The 24,405-nt window shown below is 42.8% G+C and overlaps 1 protein-coding gene across 1 annotated transcript; it reads left to right on the forward strand.

The window, feature by feature from the left end:
- The first annotated feature begins 10,836 nt into the window (after window positions 1–10,836).
- LOC311109644 (guanylate cyclase soluble subunit beta-2-like) lies at window positions 10,837–23,453 on the forward strand. Its single transcript, XM_084152597.1, has 15 exons — window positions 10,837–10,912; window positions 11,333–11,493; window positions 11,609–11,708; window positions 11,783–11,988; window positions 12,204–12,318; window positions 12,443–12,546; window positions 12,704–12,920; window positions 14,293–14,489; window positions 14,577–14,700; window positions 14,879–15,027; window positions 15,171–15,317; window positions 15,412–15,566; window positions 15,665–15,852; window positions 16,032–16,210; window positions 23,299–23,453. Exons 1-14 carry the CDS (start codon window positions 10,846–10,848, stop codon window positions 16,208–16,210), a joined length of 2,109 nt encoding a protein of 702 aa, XP_084008723.1. The 5' UTR covers window positions 10,837–10,845; the 3' UTR covers window positions 23,299–23,453.
- Window positions 23,454–24,405: the final 952 nt, after the last annotated feature.

Here is a 24,405-nt window from a genome sequence, read left to right on the forward strand (position 1 = left end):
TTATTTATGATGTAAGGTCGTCTGTAGATCAGTCAGTCGGCAGTCGCCTGCACTGTCAGCTGCAATGTCGAACAAGCCCATAAGGTAACGTTTTACAATTAAAGTGATAGTTCACTTCACATTAAATTTGTCAAATAATGTCAGATATACAGTGCCTTCAGAAAGTACTCATACCCCTTGACTTTTTCCTAATTGTATCGTGTTACAGCCTGAATTTAAAATTGATTAAATTGAGATTTTGTGTCACTGGCATACACACAATACCCAATAATGTCAAAGTGGAATTATGTTTTTAGAAATTTTAACAAGTTAATACAAAATTAAAAGCTGAAATGTCTTGAGTCAATAAGTATTCAACCCTTTGTTATGGCAATTTAACAAGTCACATAATAACTTGCATGGACACACTGTCTGCAATAATAGTGTTTAACATTATTTTTGAATGACTACCTCATCTCTGTACAACACACATACAAATATCTGTAAGGTCCCTCAGTCAAGCAGTGGATTTTAAACACAGATTCAACCACACAGACCAGGGAGGTTTTTCAATGCCTGGCAAATAAGGGCACCTGGCCACCCTTCATCTATCAGAGAAGATCTGTGGACCGACTAAGGTCCACTGTCACCCAGGAGCCCGTGTCCATGACATCAACTCCCTCCTGCCCACGGTTCTGGCCAACTACTCCAATATTGACACCATCGTCACTCACGTAGGTTTTAACGACCTTCGTTTTAAGCGATCTGAGGAACTGAGTGAGTACTACAAAAAAAATTTACACACCCTCGCTAGCACAGGGAAGAGATTAATTATCTCTGGTTCGGAAACATTTTCAGCCGACTCTTTGCCCTGAACGAGTACCTGAAGACACTTTGCAATGACAGGAATGTCTCATTTGGTGACAACTTTGATTTGCTGTGGGAGCAACCAGCACTTTTTAAATGAAACGGGATTCACCCTAACCGCAGGGGTTCCAGGATTATTTCCACTAACATCGCAAACTTTTTAAGAGACTGACGGACAGGTTCTGGTAGTGCTCCAGTTCACCCTGTCAGAATAAGCAACAGAGGACTTGGAAAGCATATCAACTCCTGTAGAAATGGCACTATGGTTATTGTGAGTAACCTAATTTATGTTCCTTTAACTCCGCCTTCTAGTGAGTTTATACAAACTGTTATCTCCTACCATTCTGAGAGAATGGAGACTGTCAGAAAACGTGGTTGTAATGTTAATAATTTGGTTTTTATTCCATTGGTCACCTCGAGGCAGATGCCATTGAATATGGTGCTTTTAAATGTTAGAGCAATCACAAGTAAAACCTTTCTTGTGAATGACCTCATGACCTGAGCGCAAAGTTGATTGCGTGTTTCTCACTGAAACATGGCTGTCATCAAACTGCTCTTATTGAAGCCTCCCCCCGGACTACACCTTTTCATACTCTATCAGAAAAGGGGAAAAGGGTGGGGGGGGCAGTCTCTATTTTTTACTAATGCTGTCAGCTGTAAGGACATATTGTTTGGCGACTTTGGGTCTTTTGAGCATCATGCTATACTGTTTAAATGTCAGCCACCAGTGCTGGCCATAACCCCGTATAGGCCACCAAAGCACTGCCCCACTTTCTTTACTAATTTATCTGAACTATTTTCTATTGTCCTTGAGAACTATGATAAAATCATTGTGTTGGGCGATTTTAATATTCATGTTGACAAAGAGACTGACTCCAAGGCCATTGATTTTATGAATCTTTTGAGCTCTATGGACTTTATCCAACATGTTACTGGGCCAACCCATAACCGCGGCCATACTCTGAACCTGATTATTACCAAGGGACTTTCTATTGACATATCCTCTATTGTTGGTGTTGCTTTATCTGATCACCACTTTGTATTTCTTACTACCTTGTTGCCCATAGCAGAGGATAATACTGAACGCATTATTAAGAAATGCTATCTTACCTTGCTACAGATTTTATTGAGTGTATGAACAATACTCCATCCCCTATTCTGCCTTCCTCTTGTGATGATTTAGTTGGTAACTTTAATAGCAAATTAAGGGCAACCATTGACGCCATAGCTCCTGTGGCATCAATGAAAGAGGCCACATCCAAATGGAGAGCCCCTTGGATGAGTGAGGAAACTAATAAATTAAAGAGAAATTGCAGAAAGGCAGAGCAGAAGTGGAGAAACTCAAAGTTGCAGGTCCATTATAATATTCTGAGAGAGCAACTTGGCATATATAACAAGGCAATTAGAAATGCCAGACGGGCTAATTATACAGAGAGACTCATCCATGCTTTTACTACAAGGAGTTTTGACTACTGCAATGCTGTCCTGTATGGTCTACCCAAGAAAGCCATTGGTCAACTGCAAAACATACAGAATGCTGCAGCATGGGTACTGACCACGACCAGACAGAGAGAACACATTACACTGATTTTAAGATCTCTGCAGTGACTGCCTGTGAGTTTTAGAATTCATTTTAAGATTCTTCCATTGGTTTTTAAATCAATCCCCGATTGTGCACCCCAACACATGTCAGACATGCTTTTAAGTTATGTACCCAGTAGGTCCCTCAGGTCCTCCACCACTGGCCTTTTAACTATCCCAAAGCCTAGGACCAAGAGGCATGGAGAGGCAGTCTTTAGTTATTATGCCCCCAGCCTCTGGAATAGCCTGCCAGGGAACCTGAGGGGGGCCGAAATTGTGGACATATTACAAAAATATCTTAAAACACATATCTTTAGCTTTGCTTTTCCATAGAATGCTTTTTAGTTGTTCAGTTGTGTGTCATTCTTTTGTTTTTTAACTTATGTTTGTTGTGTAGTAAATATTTCAGCTTTTATTTTCATTGTTTATTTATTTGTTTTTTCCTGTGAAGCACATTGACTTGCATTCCATGTCTGGAATGTGCTGTATAAATAAAGCTTGATTTGATTTGATTTCAGATATTGAATGTCCCTTTGAGCATGGTGAAGTTATTAATTACACTTTGGATGGTGTATCAATACACCCAGTCACTACAAAGATACAGGCCTCCTTTCTAACTCAGTTGCCGGAGAGGAAAGAAACCGCTCAGGGATTTAACCATGAGGCCAATGGTGACTTTAAAACAGTTACAGAGTTTAATGGCTGTGATAGGAGAAAACTGAGAATAGATCAACAACATTGTAATTACTCCACACTACTAACCTAAATGACAAGTGAAAAGAAGGAAGCTTTTACAGAATAAATATATTCCAAAACATGCATCCTGTTTGCAATAAGGCACAAAAGTAAAACTGTAAAGAATGTGGCAAATACATTAACTTTATGTCCTGAATACAAAGCGTTATGTTGGGGGCAAATCCAACACAACACATCACTTAGTATCATCTTCATATTTTCAAGCATGGTGGTGGCTGCATTATGTTATGGGTATGCTTGTCATCGGCAAGGACTAGGGAGTTTTTTAGGATAAAAAGAAAAGGAATAGATCTAAGCCCAGGCAAAATCCTAGAGGAAAACCTGGTTCAGTCTGCTTTCCAACAGACACTGGGAGACAAATTCACCTTTCAGCAGGACAATAACCTAAAACACAAGGCAAAATATACACTGGAGTTGCTTACCAAGATGACATTGAATGTTCCTAAGTGGCCTAGTTACAGTTTTGACTTAAATCGGCTTGAAAATCTATGGCAAGACTTGAAAATGGCTGTCTAGCAATGATCAACAACCAACTTGACAGAGCTTGAATAATTTTTAAAAGAATAATGGGCAAATATTGTACAATCCAGGTGTGCAAAGCTCTTAGAGACTTACCCAGAAATACTCACAGCTGTAATCACTGCCAAAGGTGATTCTAACATGTATTGACTCAGGGGTGTGAATACTTATGTCAATGAGATATTTCTGTACTTAATATTCAATACGTTTGCAAGAATTTCTAAAAACATGTTTTCACATTGTCATTATGGGGTATTGTGTGTCGATGGGTGTAATATTTTTAATCAATTTTGTATTCAGGCTGTAACACAACAAAATGTGGAATAAGTCAAGGGGTGTGAATACATTCTGAAGGCACTGTATGTTGTGCCCATATGAAATGGTGGTAATCATTGAATAGTCTAGACTTGTGTTCTGGTGGAGTGACAATAGCAACTTTCAAATGAAATAAAACGGAGAAAATGTTAGCAAAATGTGGTGTGCTGTTTCTAAGAAAAATGACTGAACATAAATGTACAACAGAATTTTACTCTCATAAGTCCTTCCTTATGAACCTGGATCTGAGGGCAGTTATGGTAACTAACATCTACAGAATAGTATTTTCATAGACCTAGATAGAAATTGCATAGACCTAATATCTATCTTCACTATCTAGAATGGACCTACATTGAATGGAAAGGAACAATGATAAGAAACAAGTGCAGGCCTATCCTAACATCAATACAGAATAGAGTACATTTACATTTACATTTACGTCATTTAGCAGACGCTCTTATCCAGAGCGACTTACAAGTTGGTGCATTCACACTATAGCCAGTGGGATAACCACTTTCCAAATTTATTTATTTTATTTTATTATTTTTTTATGGGGGGAGGGGCGGGGGGGTAGAAGGATTACTATATCCTATCCCAGGTATTCCTTAAAGAGGTGGGGTTTCAAATGTCTCCGGAAGGTGGTGAGTGACTCCGCTGTCCTGGTGTCGTGAGGGAGCTTGTTCCACCATTGGGGTGCCAGAGCAGCGAACAGTTTTGACTGGGCTGAGCGGGAACTATGCTTCCGCAGAGGAAGGGGAGCCAGCAGGCCAGAGGTGGATGAACACAATGCCCTCGTTTGGGTGTAGGGACTGATCAGAGCCTGAAGGTACAGAGGTGCCGTTCCCCTCACAGCTCCATAGGCAAGCACCATGGTCTTGTAACAGATGCGAGCTTCAACTGGAAGCCAGTGGAGTGTGCGGAGGAGCGGGGTGACGTGAGAGAACTTGGGAAGGTTGAACACCAGACGGGCTGCGGCATTCTGGATGAGTTGTAGGGGTTTAATGGCACATGCAGGGAGCCCAGCCAACAGCGAGTTGCAGTAATCCAGACGGGAGATGACAAGTGCCTGGATTAGGACCTGTGCCGCTTCCTGTGTAAGGCAGGGTCGTACTCTCCGAATGTTGTAGAGCATGAACCTGCAGGATCGGGTCACCGCCTTGATGTTAGCGGAGAACGACAGGGTGTTGTCCAGGGTCACGCCAAGGCTCTTTGCACTCTGGGAGGAGGACACAACGGAGTTGTCAACCGTGATGGCGAGATCATGGAACGGGCAGTCCTTCCCCGGGAGGAAGAGCAGCTCCGTCTTGCCAAGGTTCAGCTTGAGGTGGTGATCCGTCATCCATACTGATATGTCTGCCAGACATGCAGAGATGCGATTCGCCACCTGGTTATCAGAAGGGGGAAAGGAGAAGATTAGTTGTGTATCGTCAGCGTAGCAATGATAGGAGAGGCCATGTGAGGATATGACAGAGCCAAGTGACTTGGTGTATAGGGAGAATAGGAGAGGGCCTAGAACTGAGCCCTGGGGGACACCAGTGGTGAGAGCACGTGGTGCGGAGACAGCTTCTCGCCACGCCACTTGGTAGGAGCGACCGGTCAGGTAGGATGCAATCCAGGAGTGAGCCGCGCCGGAGATGCCCAGCTCAGAGAGGGTGGAGAGGAGGATCTGATGGTTCACAGTATCAAAGGCAGCAGACAGGTCTAGAAGGACAAGAGCAGAGGAGAGAGAGTTAGCTTTAGCAGTGCGGAGAGCCTCCGTGACACAGAGAAGAGCAGTCTCAGTTGAATGACCAGTCCTGAAACCTGACTGGTTTGGATCAAGAAGGTCATTCTGAGAGAGATAGCAAGAGAGTTGGCTAAAGACGGCACGCTCAATAGTTTTGGAAAGAAAAGAAAGAAGGGATACTGGTCTGTAGTTGTTGACATCAGAGGGATCGAGTGTTGGTTTTTTGAGAAGGGGTGCAACTCTCGCTCTCTTGAAGACGGAAGGGACATAGCCAGCGGTCAAGGATGAGTTGATCAGCGAGGTGAGGTAGGGGAGAAGGTCACCGGAGATGGTCTGGAGAAGAGAGGAGGGGATGGGGTCAAGCGGGCAGGTTGTTGGGCAGTACATGATTAATTCCATGCTATCCTGTTACAGTGTTCCAGTGATGGTGAATGTGAAGGCTGGCTTCGTCTCCATCAATAATAAATAGTTGAAAAAACGATGTATAAACACTGCACATTCACAGCCAATAAATGAACATCCTTCAATCAAAGAAATGGAATAAGCAATAGGCCTATGGGGCTATTTAATTCACAGGAAGGGTTGAACAGGATAACAAGCACAGGTTATGAAGGATAATAAAATAACATACAAAATAAATAGCCTTGTTCCATAAGCCACTGTTAAATGTGTCCATGGAGAATGAAGAGGCGGGCTTTACACTACATCGTTTTTAGTTTGACTCTGCGTCAGGCTTGGAGATGACGGCTGACAGGGTACCGGTGTCCGTCCGGCTCCTGATGACTTCCCTCTCCCTGTTGGTCCAAACCGCTCTGTAGAATGAGGTGATGATGCCATATTCCTCACTACTTGGTCTCCTGGGACCAGTCTCTTTTCTTGATGAGACGATCTCTGGTTCCCCACCTCTTTCCTTGTATGGTTTTCCTTATTTTCTCTGTCATCGACCTCGATGTTGGCGCATTTGGAGAGATGAGGGTAGAAACTGCCCCGGTATCTGTTGTTTTCTGATGTTGGCTCTGATAGGGAGGCGTGCTGAGGAGTGGGTTCTCTCTCCAAGTCTTCATGGTGATCCATGCCCCAGAGTGAGCTCACACAACATCCCTGTGTAGAACAAGACAGTAAATATAGGATGAGTTTATACCGTATGTTCCGCTGTAGTTGAAGTGTTATTCATATTACAACTGAAAAGCCTCCATGCTCTAAACTGTATTTTATCTGTGTTTTAGTGTCTCTAGCTTATAATTTACAGCGTTGTTATTTCATTACCCTCCAAGTCAAATTACTTATACTGATTACAAAACCCATCTAACACAAAAAGCTCAAAACTCTGTATTTAAAGAAATACACTTTCAAGGTCTTACCTGCTTCTCCTTTGGCAATGCTGCACTTGATTCTGCTGTAGGCTATTGATTCTTCTCATCCTGAAGTTACACCAGAGATGGTCTGGGAATGATTTCTCTACGGTCTCTTTTTACACACCACATATAAGCACTTTACTGATGGAGGGGATTTATTTTGGAAAAGTACATTGAATGAAAGATTAACAAAAAATATTGCCAACTGCTATGACTGACTGATCATTGTAAAATAAAAATTGCTGTGACATAATGTCCTGAGGGAGTTAAAAAAGTAATTCACGTGATAGTTCACTCCAAATCAATGTTTGTTTGATTCCAAATCATCTTGACATTTGACCCTCCTTGAGGGGTCTGAAAATTTCAGACAAACTGAACATGAACATTACTTTGATCATGAGCAAATCCACCTTTTACAACAATGATCAAAGTAACTTTACTTTAGGGAGCCATTTGTTTTTTGGAAGGCATACCAGGAAGTACCAGTTTTAAAAATTTAGTGACTTGTCTTGTTTTGTCTTGTCTTGTGTTACACGTGATGTGTTGTGACACTTGTAAAATGTAACTGGGGGAACAACAGCATTTATAGCTTGTGGGAAAGCATAGGCAGCGCAATCATAATTGTTTCTTTGAAATCGTTGGGATTCAAAACATAACAGTGTAGTTTATATTGCCACTACAAAATACAGGGCCTAATCTATCACGTGTTCAGTCATGAAAACAGTTGGAAAAGACAGGCGTCTAAACTTTACAACTGTTTATGGTTTTTGCAGACTATGTCAAGTAATCCTCATATATTAGAAAAATAAAACAGCGTACTTTTGCATCCAAACACTGTAATGCGTTATGTACCTCAAATAGGCCAAATGCAATAAGGCTATTAACCCTTCATCTCACATGCAGCCTGCAAAACATTGACCTCGACACTATTTCAGGACCATGGACAAGGACTTCCAACCAATAAAAGTTCAGGCAACTGTGTGAGTGTTCTATACTACTGATATAAAGACATACACTGAGTTAACAAAACATTAGGAACACCTTCCTACTATTGCCTTCAGAACAGCCTCAGTTCGTCGGGGCATGGATTCTACAAGGTGTTGAAAGCGTCCCACAGGGATGCTGGCCCATGTTGACTTCAATGCTTCCCACAGTTGTGTGAAGTTGGCTGGATGTGCTCTGGGTGGTGGACCATTCTTGATACACATGGGAAACTGTTGAGCGTGAAAAACCTAGCAGTGTTGCAGTTCTTGACACACTCAAACCGGTGTGCGTGGCACCTTCTATCATACCTCGTTCAAAGGCACTTAAATCTTTTGTCTTGCCCATTCACCTTCTGAATGGCACCCATACACAATCCAATCCATGTCTCAATTGTCTCAAGGCTTATAAATCCTTCTTTAACCTGTCTCCTCCCCTTTATCTACACTGATTGAAGTAGATTTAAAGGGTGACATCAATAAGGGATCATTGCTTTCACCTGGATTCACTTGGTCATCCTATGTCATGTTTTATACACTCTGTGTATATTGTATCAACTACCAAGAAAAAGAATACACATTGAGAATAATAAAATCATTGGAAGTATTGAAGACAGGATTCGTGCAAGAAGAAAGGACTGGTTGCCATGCAATGTCACATTTTCACCATGTGGTGGCAGAGTAATTCCATCATCTGTGTGTGTGTGTGTGTGTGTATGTGTGTATGTGAGTGAGTGAGTGTTCCGTACATAGAGAGTACAAACCAGGAGGACGAGGACAGAGAGATAGCTGAGAGATGGTGAGTACCAAGATGTCTGTTTGTTGATTTTAACATCAACTCATTCTAGTTTTGCTTTTGACAAGTATAATATCTCATATCGCTTTTCTTCTTCGCTGTTTGTGTTTGCAGTACGGATTCATAAACACCTGTCTGAAATCTCTGGTCATTGAGAAATTTGGTGAAGAAACATGGGAGAAACTGAGGTCTGGTGTTTTGTGTACTAAGTAATTGTTGATATAAATATGAAATGATTCAGGACATGAGTACAGTGAGGGAAAAAAGTATTTGATCCCCTTCTGATTTTGTACGTTTGCCCACTGACAAAGACATGATCAGTCTATAATTTTAATGGTAGGTTTATTTGAACAGTGAGAGACAGAATAACAACAAAGAAATCCAGGAAAACGCATGTCAAAAATGTTATAAATTGATTTGCATTTTAATGAGGGAAATAAGTATTTGACTCCTCTGCAAAACATGACTTAGTACTTGGTGGCAAAACCCTTATTGGCAATCACAGAGGTCAGACGTTTCTTGTAGTTGGCCACCAGGTTTGCACACATCTCAGGAGGGATTTTGTCCCACTCCTCTTTGCAGATCTTCTCCAAGTCATTAAGGTTTTGAGGCTGACGTTTGGCAACTCAAACCTTCAGCTCCCTCCACAGATTTTCTATGGGATTAAGGTCTGGAGACTGGCTAGGCCACTCCAGGACCTTAATGTGCTTCTTCTTGAGCCACTCCTTTTTTTATTTTTTTATTTTTTTTTATTTCACCTTTATTTAACCAGGTAAGCCAGTTGAGAACAGGTTCTCATTATTGTTGCCTTGGCCGTGTGTTTAGGGTCATTGTCTTGCTGGAATACCCAATCACGACCCATTTTCAATGCCCTGGCTGAGGGAAGGAGGTTCTCACCCAAGATTTGACGGTACATGGACCCGTCCATCGTCCCTTTGATGCGGTGGAGTTGTCCTGTCCCCCGCAAAGCATAATGTTTCCACCTCCATGTTTGACGGTGGGGAAGGTGTTCTTCGGGTCATAGGCAGCATTCCTCCTCCTCCAAACACGGCGAGTTGAGTTGATGCCAAATAGCTCCATTTTGGTCTCATCTGACCACAACACTTTCACCCAGTTCTCCTCTGAATCATTCAGATGTTCATTGGCAAACTTCAGACGGGCCTGTATATGTGCTTTCTTGAGCAGGGGGACCTTGCGGGCGCTGCAGGATTTCAGTCCTTCATGGTGTAGTGTGTTACCAATTGTTGTCTTGGTGACTATGGTCCCAGCTGCCTTGAGATCATTGACAAGATCCTCCCGTGTAGTTCTGGGCTGATTCCTCACCGTTCATATGATCATTGCAACTCCACGAGGTGAGATCTTGCATGGAGCCCCAGGCCGAGGGAGATTGACAGTTCTTTTGTGTTTCTTCCATTTGCAAATAATCGCACCAACTGTTGTCACCTTCTCACCAAGCTGCTTGGCGATGGTCTTGTAGCCCATTCCAGCCTTGTGTAGGTCTACAATCTTGTCCCTGACATCCTTGGAGAGCTCTTTGGTCTTGGCCATGGTGGAGAGTTTGGAATCTGATTGATTGATTGCTTCTGTGGACAGGTGTCTTTTATACAGGTAACAAACTGAGATTAGGAGCACTCCCTTTAAGAGTGTGCTCCTAATCTCAGCTCGTTACCTGTATAAAAGACACCTGGGAGCCAGAAATCTTTCTGATTGGGAGGGGGTCAAATACTTATTTCCCTCATTAAAATGCAAATCAATTTATAACATTTTTGACATGCGTTTTTCTGGATTTTTTTGTTGTTATTCTGTCTCTCACTGTTCAAATAAACCTACCATTAAAATTATAGACTGATCATTTCTTTGTCAGTGGGCAAACGTACAAAATCAGCAGGGGATCAAATACTTTTTTCCCTCACTGTATGCCAATTCTCTCTTTGTCTCTTCAGGACCCTGGCAGAGGTCCAGGACACGTTCATGACTTATGAGATATACGATGATGTCATAACTCTGCGTCTGGTGCAGGAGGCATGTACTATGCTGGGTAAGTACCCGTCTCTACGTTCTTTACAATTCTATAACTGTGTTTTATCTTGAACCAGAAACACAGGTCAGTGTTTTTGATACCCTTATATCAGTGGTTAGGAGTGTCTACCTTCTCGGGGGAGGGGGTGTGTAAGGCCAGGTGTTAACAACGTCCCTGCTGAGGCCCTCCAGGTGAGGTCAGGTGTTAACAACATCCCTGCTGAGGCCCTCTAGGTGTGGCACAGGTGACCCAAAGGTGGCCCAGGTGTCCTATACCCAAGGGGTCACAAGGGAGCCTGTGGACATGACACGGTGTCAGGGTTAGAATTACGGGACAGTCCGCAGTCCCAAACAAAAGGGAGAGATAAGCACCATTTAGTTTAACGGTTGGTGATGATATAGTGATGACAATGATGATGTGGTGGTGTTGTGGCCACAGACTTGCCTTCTGAAGTGGTGCTGAAGCTTTTCGGGGAGTACTTCTTCAGCTTCTGTAAAATGTCGGGGTACGACACCATGCTCCGTACGCTAGGGGGGAACCTGGTGGAATTCATTGAGAACCTGGATGCCCTTCACAGCTACCTGGCTCTCTCCTACCAGGTGACCTTCTCTTTACGGCCTCTACAATGGATAATCTTCTATGTATTTCAATACATTAGACCCCAGATAAAAACGATGATTGTTCTAATGTATGCACTAAATATCCTTCTTCCAGGAGATGAATGCTCCCTCGTTCCGTGTGGAGAAGAGTGATGATGGGAGGATGTTGCTTCATTACTACTCTGACAGGAAAGGCCTATATCACATTGTGCCAGGTACGGTAATCATCCATACCTAAAATGTACCTATAATCCAACAAGCTTACTGTATCTCTTTTCTCTCTGTGCAGGCATCATTGAGGCGGTGGCCAAAGACTTCTTTGACAGTGAAGTGAGCATGACCATCCTTAACCAATCAGAGGAGGATGAGCGCACAGGGAAGAAAGAGCATGTGGTCTTCCTGGTCTCTCAGAGGAGCAGAGGGTCAAAGAGGGATTTCCGGCCTGAAGGAGAGAACAAGGACGTAACGAAGGAGGATGAGGAGAGTGATAGGAGGGTGAGAAGTTAATTTTGTTATTTTAATTTGTCATGATTCAAAACAAGAGTCAAGTAGCAGTGTTTTAGTATGACATGTATGTGTTATAATGGAATGAAAGTAGAATGAGGTCTAGAGGGTTAAAAAACAAGAGCAAAGTAGTCTACACTAAGCAGACTGTGGCCTCCAGGAGTTGCGTGTGAGATCCCTGGTGTATTCCTCTGGTCTGGTAGCAGCATCAGGCGGCGGCATTGGAGAGGATGAGAGCCAGGTGTGCCAGTCTGCCCCACTGCCCTGCTGGGAAAAGATCACGCTGGGGCATGGTTAGGAGCGTTGTCATGTTTGGAAAAGGTTGGGCTCTTTCTTTACTTGAAGTGTTCACTCCAAAAGCAAAGTTTGTTGGACGCTTTCATGTTGATATGAGAACATCTAATGACAACGATTGGGAAGCTTCTGCGTCTCTTTCCCCCCACAGACAACCTTCTGAAGTCGTTCACACCCTGCTATCCAGATAAGCTGTGGATGGAGGAACAAGCATTCTGCAACGCCTTCCCTTTCCACATTGTCTTTGATAAACAGGTAAGGCACAGTTTACAATTGTCAAATTAGGGTAAAAGTCTTCCCTATTTTGGTTAGCGGCAACTTGTATCTTTCTAAGTTGATGAAAAACGATAATAAAGCAGCTATTAGTCCTATTGGTACAGTGTTATCAGTACTCTGTTCTCTGTGTGCCCAGCTGAAGGTGAAGCAGACTGGGGTTAACATCCAGAAGTTTGTCCCTGGGCTGCAGACGATGGACATCCGTCTGGATGAGTACTTCAGCATTGTCCATCCGCAGGTGACTTTCAACATCGAGAGCATCAGGAAGTTCATCAACAGCCAGTTTGTCCTGAAGACCAGACGGGAGATGGTGCCGCTGGCCTCTCAGCATCAGTCCATGCTCAAACTCAGAGGTTCAATCAAACTCCCCTTCTCTGATCCGAGGTCTGATTGTGCAGGTTGGCTCTGCATTGTGTCCAGTGGCGATTTTAGCATGTAAATCTTTTTGGGGCAAGAAAAAAGAAATGTGGGATGCATGCCAGCAAAGCCACTACACAACACTAAACAATAGATTAATTGTACTATAACGGTGACAAACGGTGCCCACAAACTGTTAGGGCCTACATAAAGCTTTCCCAACAGCAGAGTCCCAACAGCAGTCCCAACATCTTACCACTGCTACACCTGGCTATCAGCAGAGCCTTGTCTGGCAGCGAAACAGTTCCTTCAGCCTCATTTGCTGCCTTTAAAAAAGAACATAGCTGTTATGGTTGACTTGCTTAAACAAATATGGTTTCTACTGACAATTGAGATGTACAAACTATGGCATAAGGGGAAGACAAGCGAATAAGAGGCAATCCGTCATTTCGATTAAGACATTAATGAGCGAGCTAGGACAGACGTAGTCAATATAACTATTTGTTCAGCTCTTTTGAAATGTACAGCGACAGAATTCAGAACATGAAGCCCTCACCGTTCTTACAGTGTTCTCCCTGTACACCAAGTCAGAACCATAGGATAAATAAAGGGGGCATATAAGCAGACAATGAAAGCTCTTACAATATTTGATTGAATTTAATTTATTTTGAGTAACAGACATATACAACAAAATGTACAATGTGGACCCAGAGGATATCACTTGAAAGTATTAATTAAAACGCTTGTTTCCAAAGTGGTCCTCGATGGTAAAAACAATAACACATATAATGATTAAAAGGCAAGACAAATGATGATTACATTTCTCAAAAACTGATTATAGGCTACATGTGCACCACCAAGTCAGAACAGTAGGTGAAAATAGACCAAATTATTAGGGTGAGGCACATGGGCTACTAACAGCTTACTACACAACATACACTTAGTATTACTTTCTTAGCTACAGCATACATATCTCCCTGGGATATTACATCATTTAAGCAGCAGCATACAAGACATTTTCGGACTCACCTTGTTGTGCTGTGCTCACTTGAACAGGAAGGTGGTGCGGCGGTCCTTCGTGGGCAAATTTTGTCATCAAACTTTGTCATCAAAGTCTGTCATTCTCTGGATTTATGGTGCTTTCAAGACAACTGGGAACTCGGGGGAAAAAAAGGTTGAATCATGATGATGTCAGTGATCTTCAGGTCGTAGCTCTAGCTCATATGACAAGGATTAAAAAGGATTTGCCAGTAGATTGTCGACTTCATTCATTCATGATGATGACTGCTAGCTAAGATTCTGAAAGTATGATGTTGACATGATCAGTCCAATCAAAGCTACTGTAGATATAATGTGACCTGTACCCAGGTCAGATGGTGTGGATGGAGTCTCTGGGCTGCATGGTGTACCTGTGCTCCCCGAAGCTGCGCAGCCTGCAGGAGTTGGAGGAGAGGGGTCTGCACATCTCCGACATCGCCCAGCACGACACCACCCGAGACCTCATCCTGCTCAACCAACAGCGTCTGGCCGAGATGGAGCTGTCCAATCAGCTAGAGCGCAAAAAGGCACATATATCTCTCCTTCTTTGTCCGTTTCTCATCATATCTCACTGTTTTCTCATCCTCTTTGTCTATCATGTTGTAATTTCATAGGAGGAGCTGAGGATCCTCTCACGCCACCTAGAGGTGGAGAAGAAGAAGACGGAGACTCTGCTGTACGCCATGTTGCCTCGCCACGTAGCCAACCAGCTGAAGGAGGGAAAGAGGGTGGAAGCAGGTGCGATGCCATTGTCTGCCCATTTCCATATCTACCTGGTCCTCCAGACAGGGCCAGCATATCTGCTGCGTTTTATTTTGTTCTACTCTTCAAATGAGGTATAAGACCTGTGTAATGAAAAGTGTGGCCGTTACAAACATCTCTGCTTCACACGTCTCCCTGCCTCCCCCTGTTTCAGGTGAGTTCCAGGTGTGCACCATCCTGTTCAGTGATGTGGTCACCTTCACCAACATCTGTGCTGCCTGCGAGCCCATCCAGATCGTCAACATGCTCAACTCCATGTACTCCAAGTTCGACCGCCTTACCAGCGTCCATGACGTGTACAAGGTATACAGAGAGAAAGAAAGAGATACATGAAGGGGTAAATGAAAGGTTGAATGAAGGAGAGGAGATAAGGGAAAAAAAATACTTTGACTATTGAGATGCAGCCAACCTTTCAATGAGTGCTATGAACGCCTTGGCTCTTCCAGGTGGAGACTATTGGAGATGCCTACATGGTGGTGGGTGGGGTTCCCATTCCAGCTGACAGCCATGCAGAGCGGGTGGCCAACTTTGCCCTGGGGATGCGTATCTCTGCCCGGGAGGTGACCAACCCTATCACTGGGCAACCCATCCAGGTGACTTTACAGTCCAAAATTAGTTGTTCTTTAACGAAGCTATGGAATTGTGATTTGAAGTGACGGTGTGTGTGTGTGTGTGTGTGTGTACCAGATTCGGGTGGGTCTGCACACAGGTCCAGTGTTGGCTGGTGTGGTAGGAGACAAGATGCCTCGATACTGCCTGTTTGGAGATACGGTCAACACTGCCTCCCGCATGGAGAGTCACGGTGTGCCTGACCACATACACCTCAGCCCCTCCACATACAGGTAGTGCCAACATGGCTCCCATTCAGATTTGCCAATAAAGTTGGCCGAACATCTCCGTTTTTATGGTTCTGATTCTCTCTAACTCTACCTATCCGCAGTGCGCTGGAGGATAAGGGCTTTGACATCCTGGAAAGAGGAGAGATCCAGGTGAAGGGGAAAGGCCTGATGACCACCTACTTCCTGCTGCAGAACCTGTGTGTGTCTGAGGACGCCATCATGGCCAGAGGGACAGGAGAGCCATGCGTGTACAGAGACAACCAGCAGGGGGCGGGAGAGAGCGAGAGAGGTGAGGCAATTGGGTTTGTTCGAAATGCTAGCTAGTAGGGGGAATAAATGTTATTAAACAAAAACAAAATGAGTTTCTTATTGGACAAGTTATACAGCCTTCATTACATATCAGAAGTTATGAAAGATTCCGTTTCATATGATACAGCCAGATAAAGGAGTCTTTCTTGTCCCATTTAGACACAGATGAACCAGACAGTGTGAGAAAAGAGGAAACCTCAACGAATGGCCAAACCACGGCGCCTGCTTTTCCTTCCAGTGACCTCACCAACGAAGACACACCTTTTCTTGGAGACAACACACCTTTTCAAAATGGCCACCTCAACGACGTGAACTCACGATTCTGCCGACTGCTCTAAGTATGTAGAGTTGGTCTCTATTTTTGAGCACATAATTTGAGAATCTGAGATAATTTAGGAAATTAAATGTTGAACTCCACAAAGGCATTTTAGTTCTGACAGTTTTCAAAGAATCAACAATGTTTCTACATATGCTTGCTAACCCACTGGGCACAGACGTCAATTCAACATCTATTCCACGCTGGTTCAACGTCATTTCGTTGAAATGACGTGGAAACAACATTGATTCAACCACTGTGTGCTCAGTGGGAAGTTTTTTTATAAATACTGTAGACATAAAGGGATAAATCGGTACCTAAATGTTTTGTTGATGATCCAATGATCTCCACGTTGATTCAACATAGTAACCACATTGACAAAATTATGTTTAGCCTCCCGAGTGGCGCAGTGGTCTAAGGCACTGCATTGCAGTGCTAGCTGTGCCACTAGAGATCCTGGTTCGAATCCAGGCTCTGTCGTAGCCGGCCGTGACCGGGAGACCCATGGGGCGGCACACAATTGGCCCAGCGTTGTCTAGGGTAATAATAATAATATACCATTTAGCAGATGCTTTTATCCAAAGCGACTTACAGTCGTGCGTGCATACATTTTTGTGCATGGGTGGTCCCGGGGATCGAACCCACTACCTTGGCGTTACAAGCACCGTGCTCTACCAGCTGAGCTACAGAGGAATAGGGAATGGCCGGCAGGGATGTAGCTCAGTTGGTAGAGCATGGCGTTTGCAACGCCAGGGTTGTGGGTTCGATTCCCACCGGGGTATGAAAAATAGTATGAAAAATATATATAATGTATGCACTCACTAACTGTATGTCGCTCTGGATAAGAGCGTCTGCTAAATGACTAAAATGTATATTATAAACAGGTTGATTCAATTTGTGGGAGACTCCTGGGTGAGCTCTGTGTTGTTGTAGTGACTGCCGCGGGACACCTGGAGTTGCCATGGGGTGGCGGGGACTGTCAGCACCGGAACTCTGCCATAGCTACAATACATGCCCCCCAAAAAAAGATAGCAGAGAGACGGATCTATTGAATAGAGATGCCCACATTAATACACTGTAGTTTGGGGTCTGCTCTCCTTCTCTCCTCTCAGCCTTTCCAGATGCTCTTCATGAGTACACAGTAACTGCAATCTGCATAAGGACAAGGTGCTGATGTGTGCTCTTATATAGTTTAAACCTTGTACAGTCGGGATGTTCTTAGATGTGTTTAGGTTTGGTTCCTCATTTTCCAACTGGCCCTTTTCGCTGACTAAAGAAAACAGATTTGAAAAAGTGTGCGTGTGTGTTGGGAAAGTGTCTGTCATTAACATTTAAATACCACAAATACCAGCGATAGCACAACAATTGGCGCGTGAGTGGGAGAGGTTGAGACTATTGACTATTTTGGAGACTCTTGTGACTTCAGCCGCACCTAGGTGCAATCGCGCTACAGAGAGCGACACAGAGAGCGGCCCAAATGGAGACGGCAACGTTGCAGTACAGTCCTATGGAGCACCAAACAGAAGCGCTGAAGTTGCTACAGAATGTGCGCTCTCACCAAACAGCGATAAGTAGGCCCAGTAAACTTGGACTAAAAGAAGTGACAACCAACCAAGACTCGTCAGCCGCGGCCCGGACAATAGCAGAAAAGGCGCGTGAAAGTGTCATTACGCAGCTAATCGATATTCTAACCCAATTACTCACAGTCGAGGAAGAAATCAGTCATAGTTCGTTTCAGGATCTGAGGACATTTCTGCGTCCTAAAGTGAGTGTTTTATCCTCTATATGACATTTTAATTTATTGGTGAGTTGGTGGAGTGATGGTGTACATCTGCTGGTTTGCATAATTTGACAAAAATGTTTGATATCTTTCTATTTGGTTGATAGGCTATAGATTGGAATACAAATTATTATGCATGCGAAAACAATATTGTATGGAATATATATTAAAATGTTTTGTATATGTTTAAAAAACACTGCATTTGTTAAGACTGACTCATGTAGGCTAGGCCTAAAAGCTTACCATATGTTTCCTAGTCGAAACAGTTCGCGCATATATTATGACGACATTTTGTGTCGTTTTTGTTCGTTTTGGTCTTCAGCAGGTTTTTTTTTTTTTAGAAGAGTGTAATTGCAGACCGCAATTAGGGGCGTTTTCTGATATAGGTGTTTCTTGATATCAAGTTACACCCATTGATGCTATCCATTAGTCCGTGGCAGTTTATTTTATGTCGGGACAACCAACAGTTGTTGACAACTGTAGCATTGTAGCTAAGCCTAACCCTTTTCCTAACCTTAACCTCATTCTCCGAACCTTCCACGTTAATGATACTAACCTGACACGTTAGTTATCCTAAACTTTTTTATTATTATTTTATTTTATTTTATTGTAAAGCAATTCAAAATATACAATATAGAATGAACAAACATAGAGTATACAAACATTACAAACAACGTTCCTTGTCTGCTCTTACCTGAGTTTCTAAGCGGTCGTCAGTAGTTACCACAGCCACAAAGTCATAAAGCCTGCCTGTTTCTACAATTTCTCTTCTTCAAATGTGATTTTGAACCTAACCTTAACCACACTGCTAACCTTATGCCTAAACTTAAATTAAGAGCGAAATCTAATTTTGGGGAGCTTCACGAAGCAGACTGACATTTAAAAAATTATCTTTGGGCATACTCTGCGCCAATGCTGCTTTTATGGTGCATTCAAGAGAACTGGGAACTCGAAAAAACAAAAACAAATAGTCCAATCATGACGTCGCTGATTTGTAGGTCGGAAAGTCTGAGCTCTAGAATTATTGTAATAATATATATTTTTTGCATTACACGAACATTGTACAAAACAGTATACAAATATCACACATAACAAAAGACCCCAAAAACATTAAATAAATAATGAATAAATCCAGAGCTACGTAGCACTCACCTCTGTCATCATGAAGTGCTTTGAGAGACTAGTCAAGGATCATATCACCTCTACCTTACCTGTCACCCTAGACCCACTACAATTTGCTTACCGCCCCAATAGATCCACAGACGATGCAATCGCCATCACACTGCACATTGCCCTATCCCATCTGGACAAGAGGAATACCTATGTAAGAATGCTGTTCATTGACTATAGCTCAGCATTCAACACCATAGTACCCTCCAAGCTCATCATCAAGCTTGAGGCCCTGGGTCTGAACCCCGCCCTGTGCAACTGGGTCCTGGACTTCCTGACGGGCCGCCCACAGGTGGTGAAGGTATGAAACAACATCTCCACTTTGCTGATCCTCAACACTGGGGCCCCACAAGGGTACGTGCTCAGCCCCCTCCTGTACTCCCTGTTCACCCATGACTGCATGGCCAAGCACGCCTCCAACTCAATCATCAAGTTTGCAGACGACACAACAGTAGTAGGCTTGATTACCAACAATGACGAGACAGCCTACAGGGAGGAGGTGAGGGCTCTGGGAGTGTGGTGCCAGGAAAATAACCTCTCACTCAACGTCAACAAAACAAAGGAGATGATCGTGGACTTCAGGAAACAGCAGAGGGTGCACCCCACTATCCACATCGACGGGACTGCAGTGGAGAAGGTAGAAAGCTTCAAGTTCCTTGGCGTACACATCACTGACAAACTGAAATGGTCCACCCACGCAGACAGTGTGGTGAAGAAGGCGCAACAGAGCCTCTTCAACCTCAGGAGGCTGAATAAATTTTGCTTGGCACCTAAAACCCTCACAAACCTTTACAGATGCACAATTGAGAGCATCCTGTCGGGCTGTATCACCGCCTGGTACGGCAACTGCACCGCCCTCAACCGCAGGGCTCTCCAGAGGGTGGTGCGGTCTGCCGAACGCATTACCGGGGGCAAACTACCCGCCCTCCAGGACACCTACAGCACCCGATGTCACAGGAAGCCCAAAAAGATCATCAAGGACATCAACCACCCGAGCCACTGCCTGTTCACCCCGCTATCATCCAGAAAGCGAGGTCAGTACAAGTGCATCAAAGCTGGGACCGAGAGAATGAAAAACAGCTTCTATCTCAAGGCCATCAGACTGTTAAATAGCCATCACTAGCACATTAGAGGCTGCTCCTGCCTATTGAAATCACTGGCCACTTTAAGAAATGAACACTAGTCACTTTTTAATAATGTTTACATATCTTGCATTACTCATCTCATATGTACATACTGTATTCTATAATATTCTACTGTATCTTAGTCCATGCCGCTCTGTCATTGCTTGTCCATATAAATTATGTATATATTCTTAATTCCATTCCTTACTTAGATGTGTGTGTATTGGGTATATGTTGTGAAATTGTTAGATATTACTTGTTATATATTACTGCACTGTCGGAGCTACACCCGCAATAACATCTGCTAAACACTTGTATGTGACAAATAACATTTGAAAAGTATATTAGCTATAGGCAAGTTCCATTTTAGCAGACGCTCTTATCCACAGCGATTTACAGTAGTGAGTGCATTCACTGTGGTACAGGTCCCTCATTGGAATCGAACCCACGACCCTGGCAACGCAAGCGCCATGCGTTACCAACTGAGCCACAAGGAACCATAGACAAGTCACATTTTGACAAATAGCCTACTGTACAAACTTCTTTGATAATTTGGTATTTATATATTTTAGTGATGTTATATAATATTGTAAATCAATTAGAAAAATATTAAAACATTTTTTTTACCTATGAACTTCATATGGATTAAACATTTTCCCAATAAAATGAACAAATTCACAATGTATTGGCAGTCTCTGTGCATGTATGTAAAATTAAAAAGAATATCAAATTTGGTAATGCTTATAGGTTTACCCATCTTGTCACTAATATATATTTTCATATCTGTCCAAAATATTTCACTATGCAAACAATCACAAAATAAATGCTCTCCAGTCTCATTTTCCAATTCACAAAAGTGACATTCATTTTCTACATTAAATACATATTTAGAAATAAGACTATTATATCTGTGAAGGATCTTGTTAGACTTCTCTTTAATGCTCCCTCTAAGCTGCTCCCAGGACTGCCTTGTAGAAGAAATATCAGCCCACACAGAGAAGCATGAGATTGAACTTCACTCAACTTTCTAGAGTTTCCCCCCCTTAGTTAACACTATCAACATTTCCCTTTACTGTGGGAATTGTGATCGAATCAACGCAATATTAGCCACTTTCAATGCAACACACCGAATCAAAACAAACCATGCAAGACTTATTAGCATGCAAAACTAACTATGCAAGAGATTTTGTTGTAAGTATAACGCATCAGAGTATGATTCTATTGCATTGACATGTACGACTCAGCCATACTCTACACAGACGGGTGCAGCATAACCAATCAGAGCTGCAGTAGGCCTAAATGCAAATAGACCATCGCCATATATGGATCTGTGCCGTTCACTTTGAACTGGGCTGTGTTTACAGCATGAGTGGTGGTGAGTAGATGCTCTTGTTTTAAGATCAGAGCGAGAGCTGCATGTTGCCACATGTGCACATTTGTTCATATCCTTTGCTAGTTAGTGAGTTATTATCCCAGTTATACATCATTTGTAGTCAGCAATGGGGGAATGATTGCTTCCTACAAGATCACAAAACGTGTACATTTCTAGACATATTTAAAAAGCAAGTCAGGTAAATAGCTTTTTTTTGTCTTAAAGGGGCAGTGTTGTATTTTTAGACAGGGTTGAATAAGCTAAGTAGGCAGAGGGTAGCATAATTTGTCTGGTTCTCTAATAATTGTATGGTAATAATAATGCATTTTATTTTGTAAAGTAGTTTCTTGCATCAAACAACAACATGTTCAGTCACCTCCTTGTCTGAAGGACAAGTGGATATACAGGTTAATGTCAAGTCCTGCATGTTTTTAAAAATGTATCATGGAATGTAGGCCTACATTGAACACCACACATTGGCTGCTACTGTAGGCCGAATGACAGAACAGCCATTTCCATGTTAAAATGTTATGGGATGCATTTCTCCATTGTTTTTGATGGTAGGCCACTCTGGTAGGCCTACATTATGATCAAATAGCCACAGTAGCTTACCTGACCACTGTCTGAAACTGTAACCTAAAGCGGGTACAGCCTCAGTGTTCACAGTAAACGCACTGGAAGTTGCACAGAATTTTCACAACGTTCAAGTTTGCACTCAGCAGACCTGAAATTTGCTCAGTGCTGAAAAAAAGTAGAGGAAACATTGCTTCTCTTACTTTATTAGCTATCAAATATTTATGTGGATTAGTCCACATTAGTTATCCTAACCTGCTATGTAAACAAATCATCTGTGTTTTAATGCACATTTTTTCACTTGAGAAATACTGCACCAAACATGTAGACATAAAAAGACCTCCTCGGCAAAAACGTCAATTTATTACAGATTTCTTGATTTATCTTAATTAATTTGGGCTATTTTGAGGAACTGTACTGGCTATGTTGTTGCTATGGTGGCACAAGAGGAACAAACAACATTAATATTGCCGATTATTTTCTTGTTTTTCAAGTGAAGGTCTTTAGAGAGTATGCGAGCACAGACGTTCGCTTCGCCTAGCCGAGTTCTGCTAGGATCAAACCGAACCTATGTATGCGGACACCTTTACCAAGATTTTTATAACTAAGATAGACCAGAGCCTGTTGATAGACCAGAGCCTGTTGTTTCTAGAGCAAATACATCATAGTGGGCAAACAAGCAAGGCGGTGGGCAGAGCCAAGCACGAGCTAGTAAGATCCTATTGGCGCGATCTAGCATTTATTTGCATTTTCCATTAGGGAGCACCTACTCTGTGAAGTGTTTGTGTGTAAAAACTCAATTCGCCTTTGCACTCCTTCTAAACAACACCATTTTAAGAAACTTTTGGCAAAGGGTAAAGTCTACAAAATGCAGTCCACTCTGTTTGTTACAGATTTTAGTTGTAGAAACTGTATTAGCAGAATGTCGGACAAAATCCATCTCGCTCCATTCTCCCACTGCCGGCCACTGGGCTTCCTCTCATCACCATATTTGGTAGTGAGCGGAGACGCCAACCTGATGCTTCACATTTATACATCCGGTGAAATATCTGTCTCATTGTACTATCTGTGCCTCTAATCTCTCCCCGTAGGAAAGCATCGAGTTGAGGAACATCTGTGTGCGCATGGCAATGAGTGACTCTGACTGTCAGAAGGACCGGGACCTGAGAGATCTGCAGGACTGTTTAAAAGCAATGGTGGACAGCCTGGTGTCTTCTCTCATCAACATGAACCATCCCTGGGCCATTCAGACATCACGCAGGCTTAAAGAGATATATCTGAGCTTCCCTGAAATCTGAATAGCTAATATCTCACTACCTAATCTCAGGGTTGATAGCCTACTGTTTACTTGAATGTACTTTTAAATAATTTATTTTATTTCAAATTATTGGAGGTGCAACTACGTAGGCCTACTTTGTAAAAGGAATGTCAGAAGAAATTATACTGGGACAAAAATGTGTGTTATGCAAAGTGTTTTAGACAAATCCTCCTTAAAGGCCTGAAGTTTCTGTCAGTTTGTTGAGGAAACCTACCAGTAATTCCAGTTCCCGACAGTTGTGTACTGTAGACCTGCCCATGGTGGGTTGGCCTTTCCATAGAATAAATATGTTTAATTGGGTAATAAACATTGATTGAATCATCATATGAAGTTGTGTTACTTCACATTTTCGTGGATCTGACCTTTTATACAAGGTGTGACTAAAACGGCTTTGTGGATGGATGAGAAGCATGGGCATGGCATCACACTACAGGGTGGATCCCAACTGTTGTCACTAGATGGCGCTATTCATCAAGGAAGTAGCTCAAAGCCATTATCTCTACATTCTGTTTTTCAACTATCCTGGTCCTGGAGAGAGCCACAAGGTGTTCAGGATTTTGTGCTAGCCCAGCACTAAAACACCTGATTCAACTAATTAACTATTCATCAAGCCCTATAGCCCTTGGTTAGACTTTGTGGATCCCAGGACCAGGATTGAAGAGCACTGCTCTAAGAAATAGTGGTTCTTAAAAGGTTACAAGTGTAACCTTGAAGTTGTAAAAATGTTTTATAGTTAGACAGGTTTTTATATTACTACATACTCCTACTAATAGATAGATACTGCATTAAAGTAAGTTAGTCAACAGCCCTATCAAATATTGTTGTGAACGTGAGTTCTAATACCGGGTCGGCCGTTCACGGGTGGACTCCATTACACAGG

The sequence above is a fragment of the Coregonus lavaretus genome (assembly GCF_964263955.1).
Source record: "Coregonus lavaretus genome assembly, chromosome: 35".
NCBI lineage: Eukaryota > Metazoa > Chordata > Actinopteri > Salmoniformes > Salmonidae > Coregonus > Coregonus lavaretus.

Bases quoted from the DNA above. Each gene is read 5' to 3' on its own strand.
- LOC311109644 (XM_084152597.1), top strand. From the start codon at position 10,846: ATGACTTATGAGATATACGATGATGTCATAACTCTGCGTCTGGTGCAG. The intron at 11,709-11,782 runs GTACGGTAATCA...CTCTCTGTGCAG, and splicing joins CCTATATCACATTGTGCCAG to GCATCATTGAGGCGGTGGCC. The intron at 15,567-15,664 runs GTAGTGCCAACA...ACCTATCCGCAG, and splicing joins CTCAGCCCCTCCACATACAG to TGCGCTGGAGGATAAGGGCT.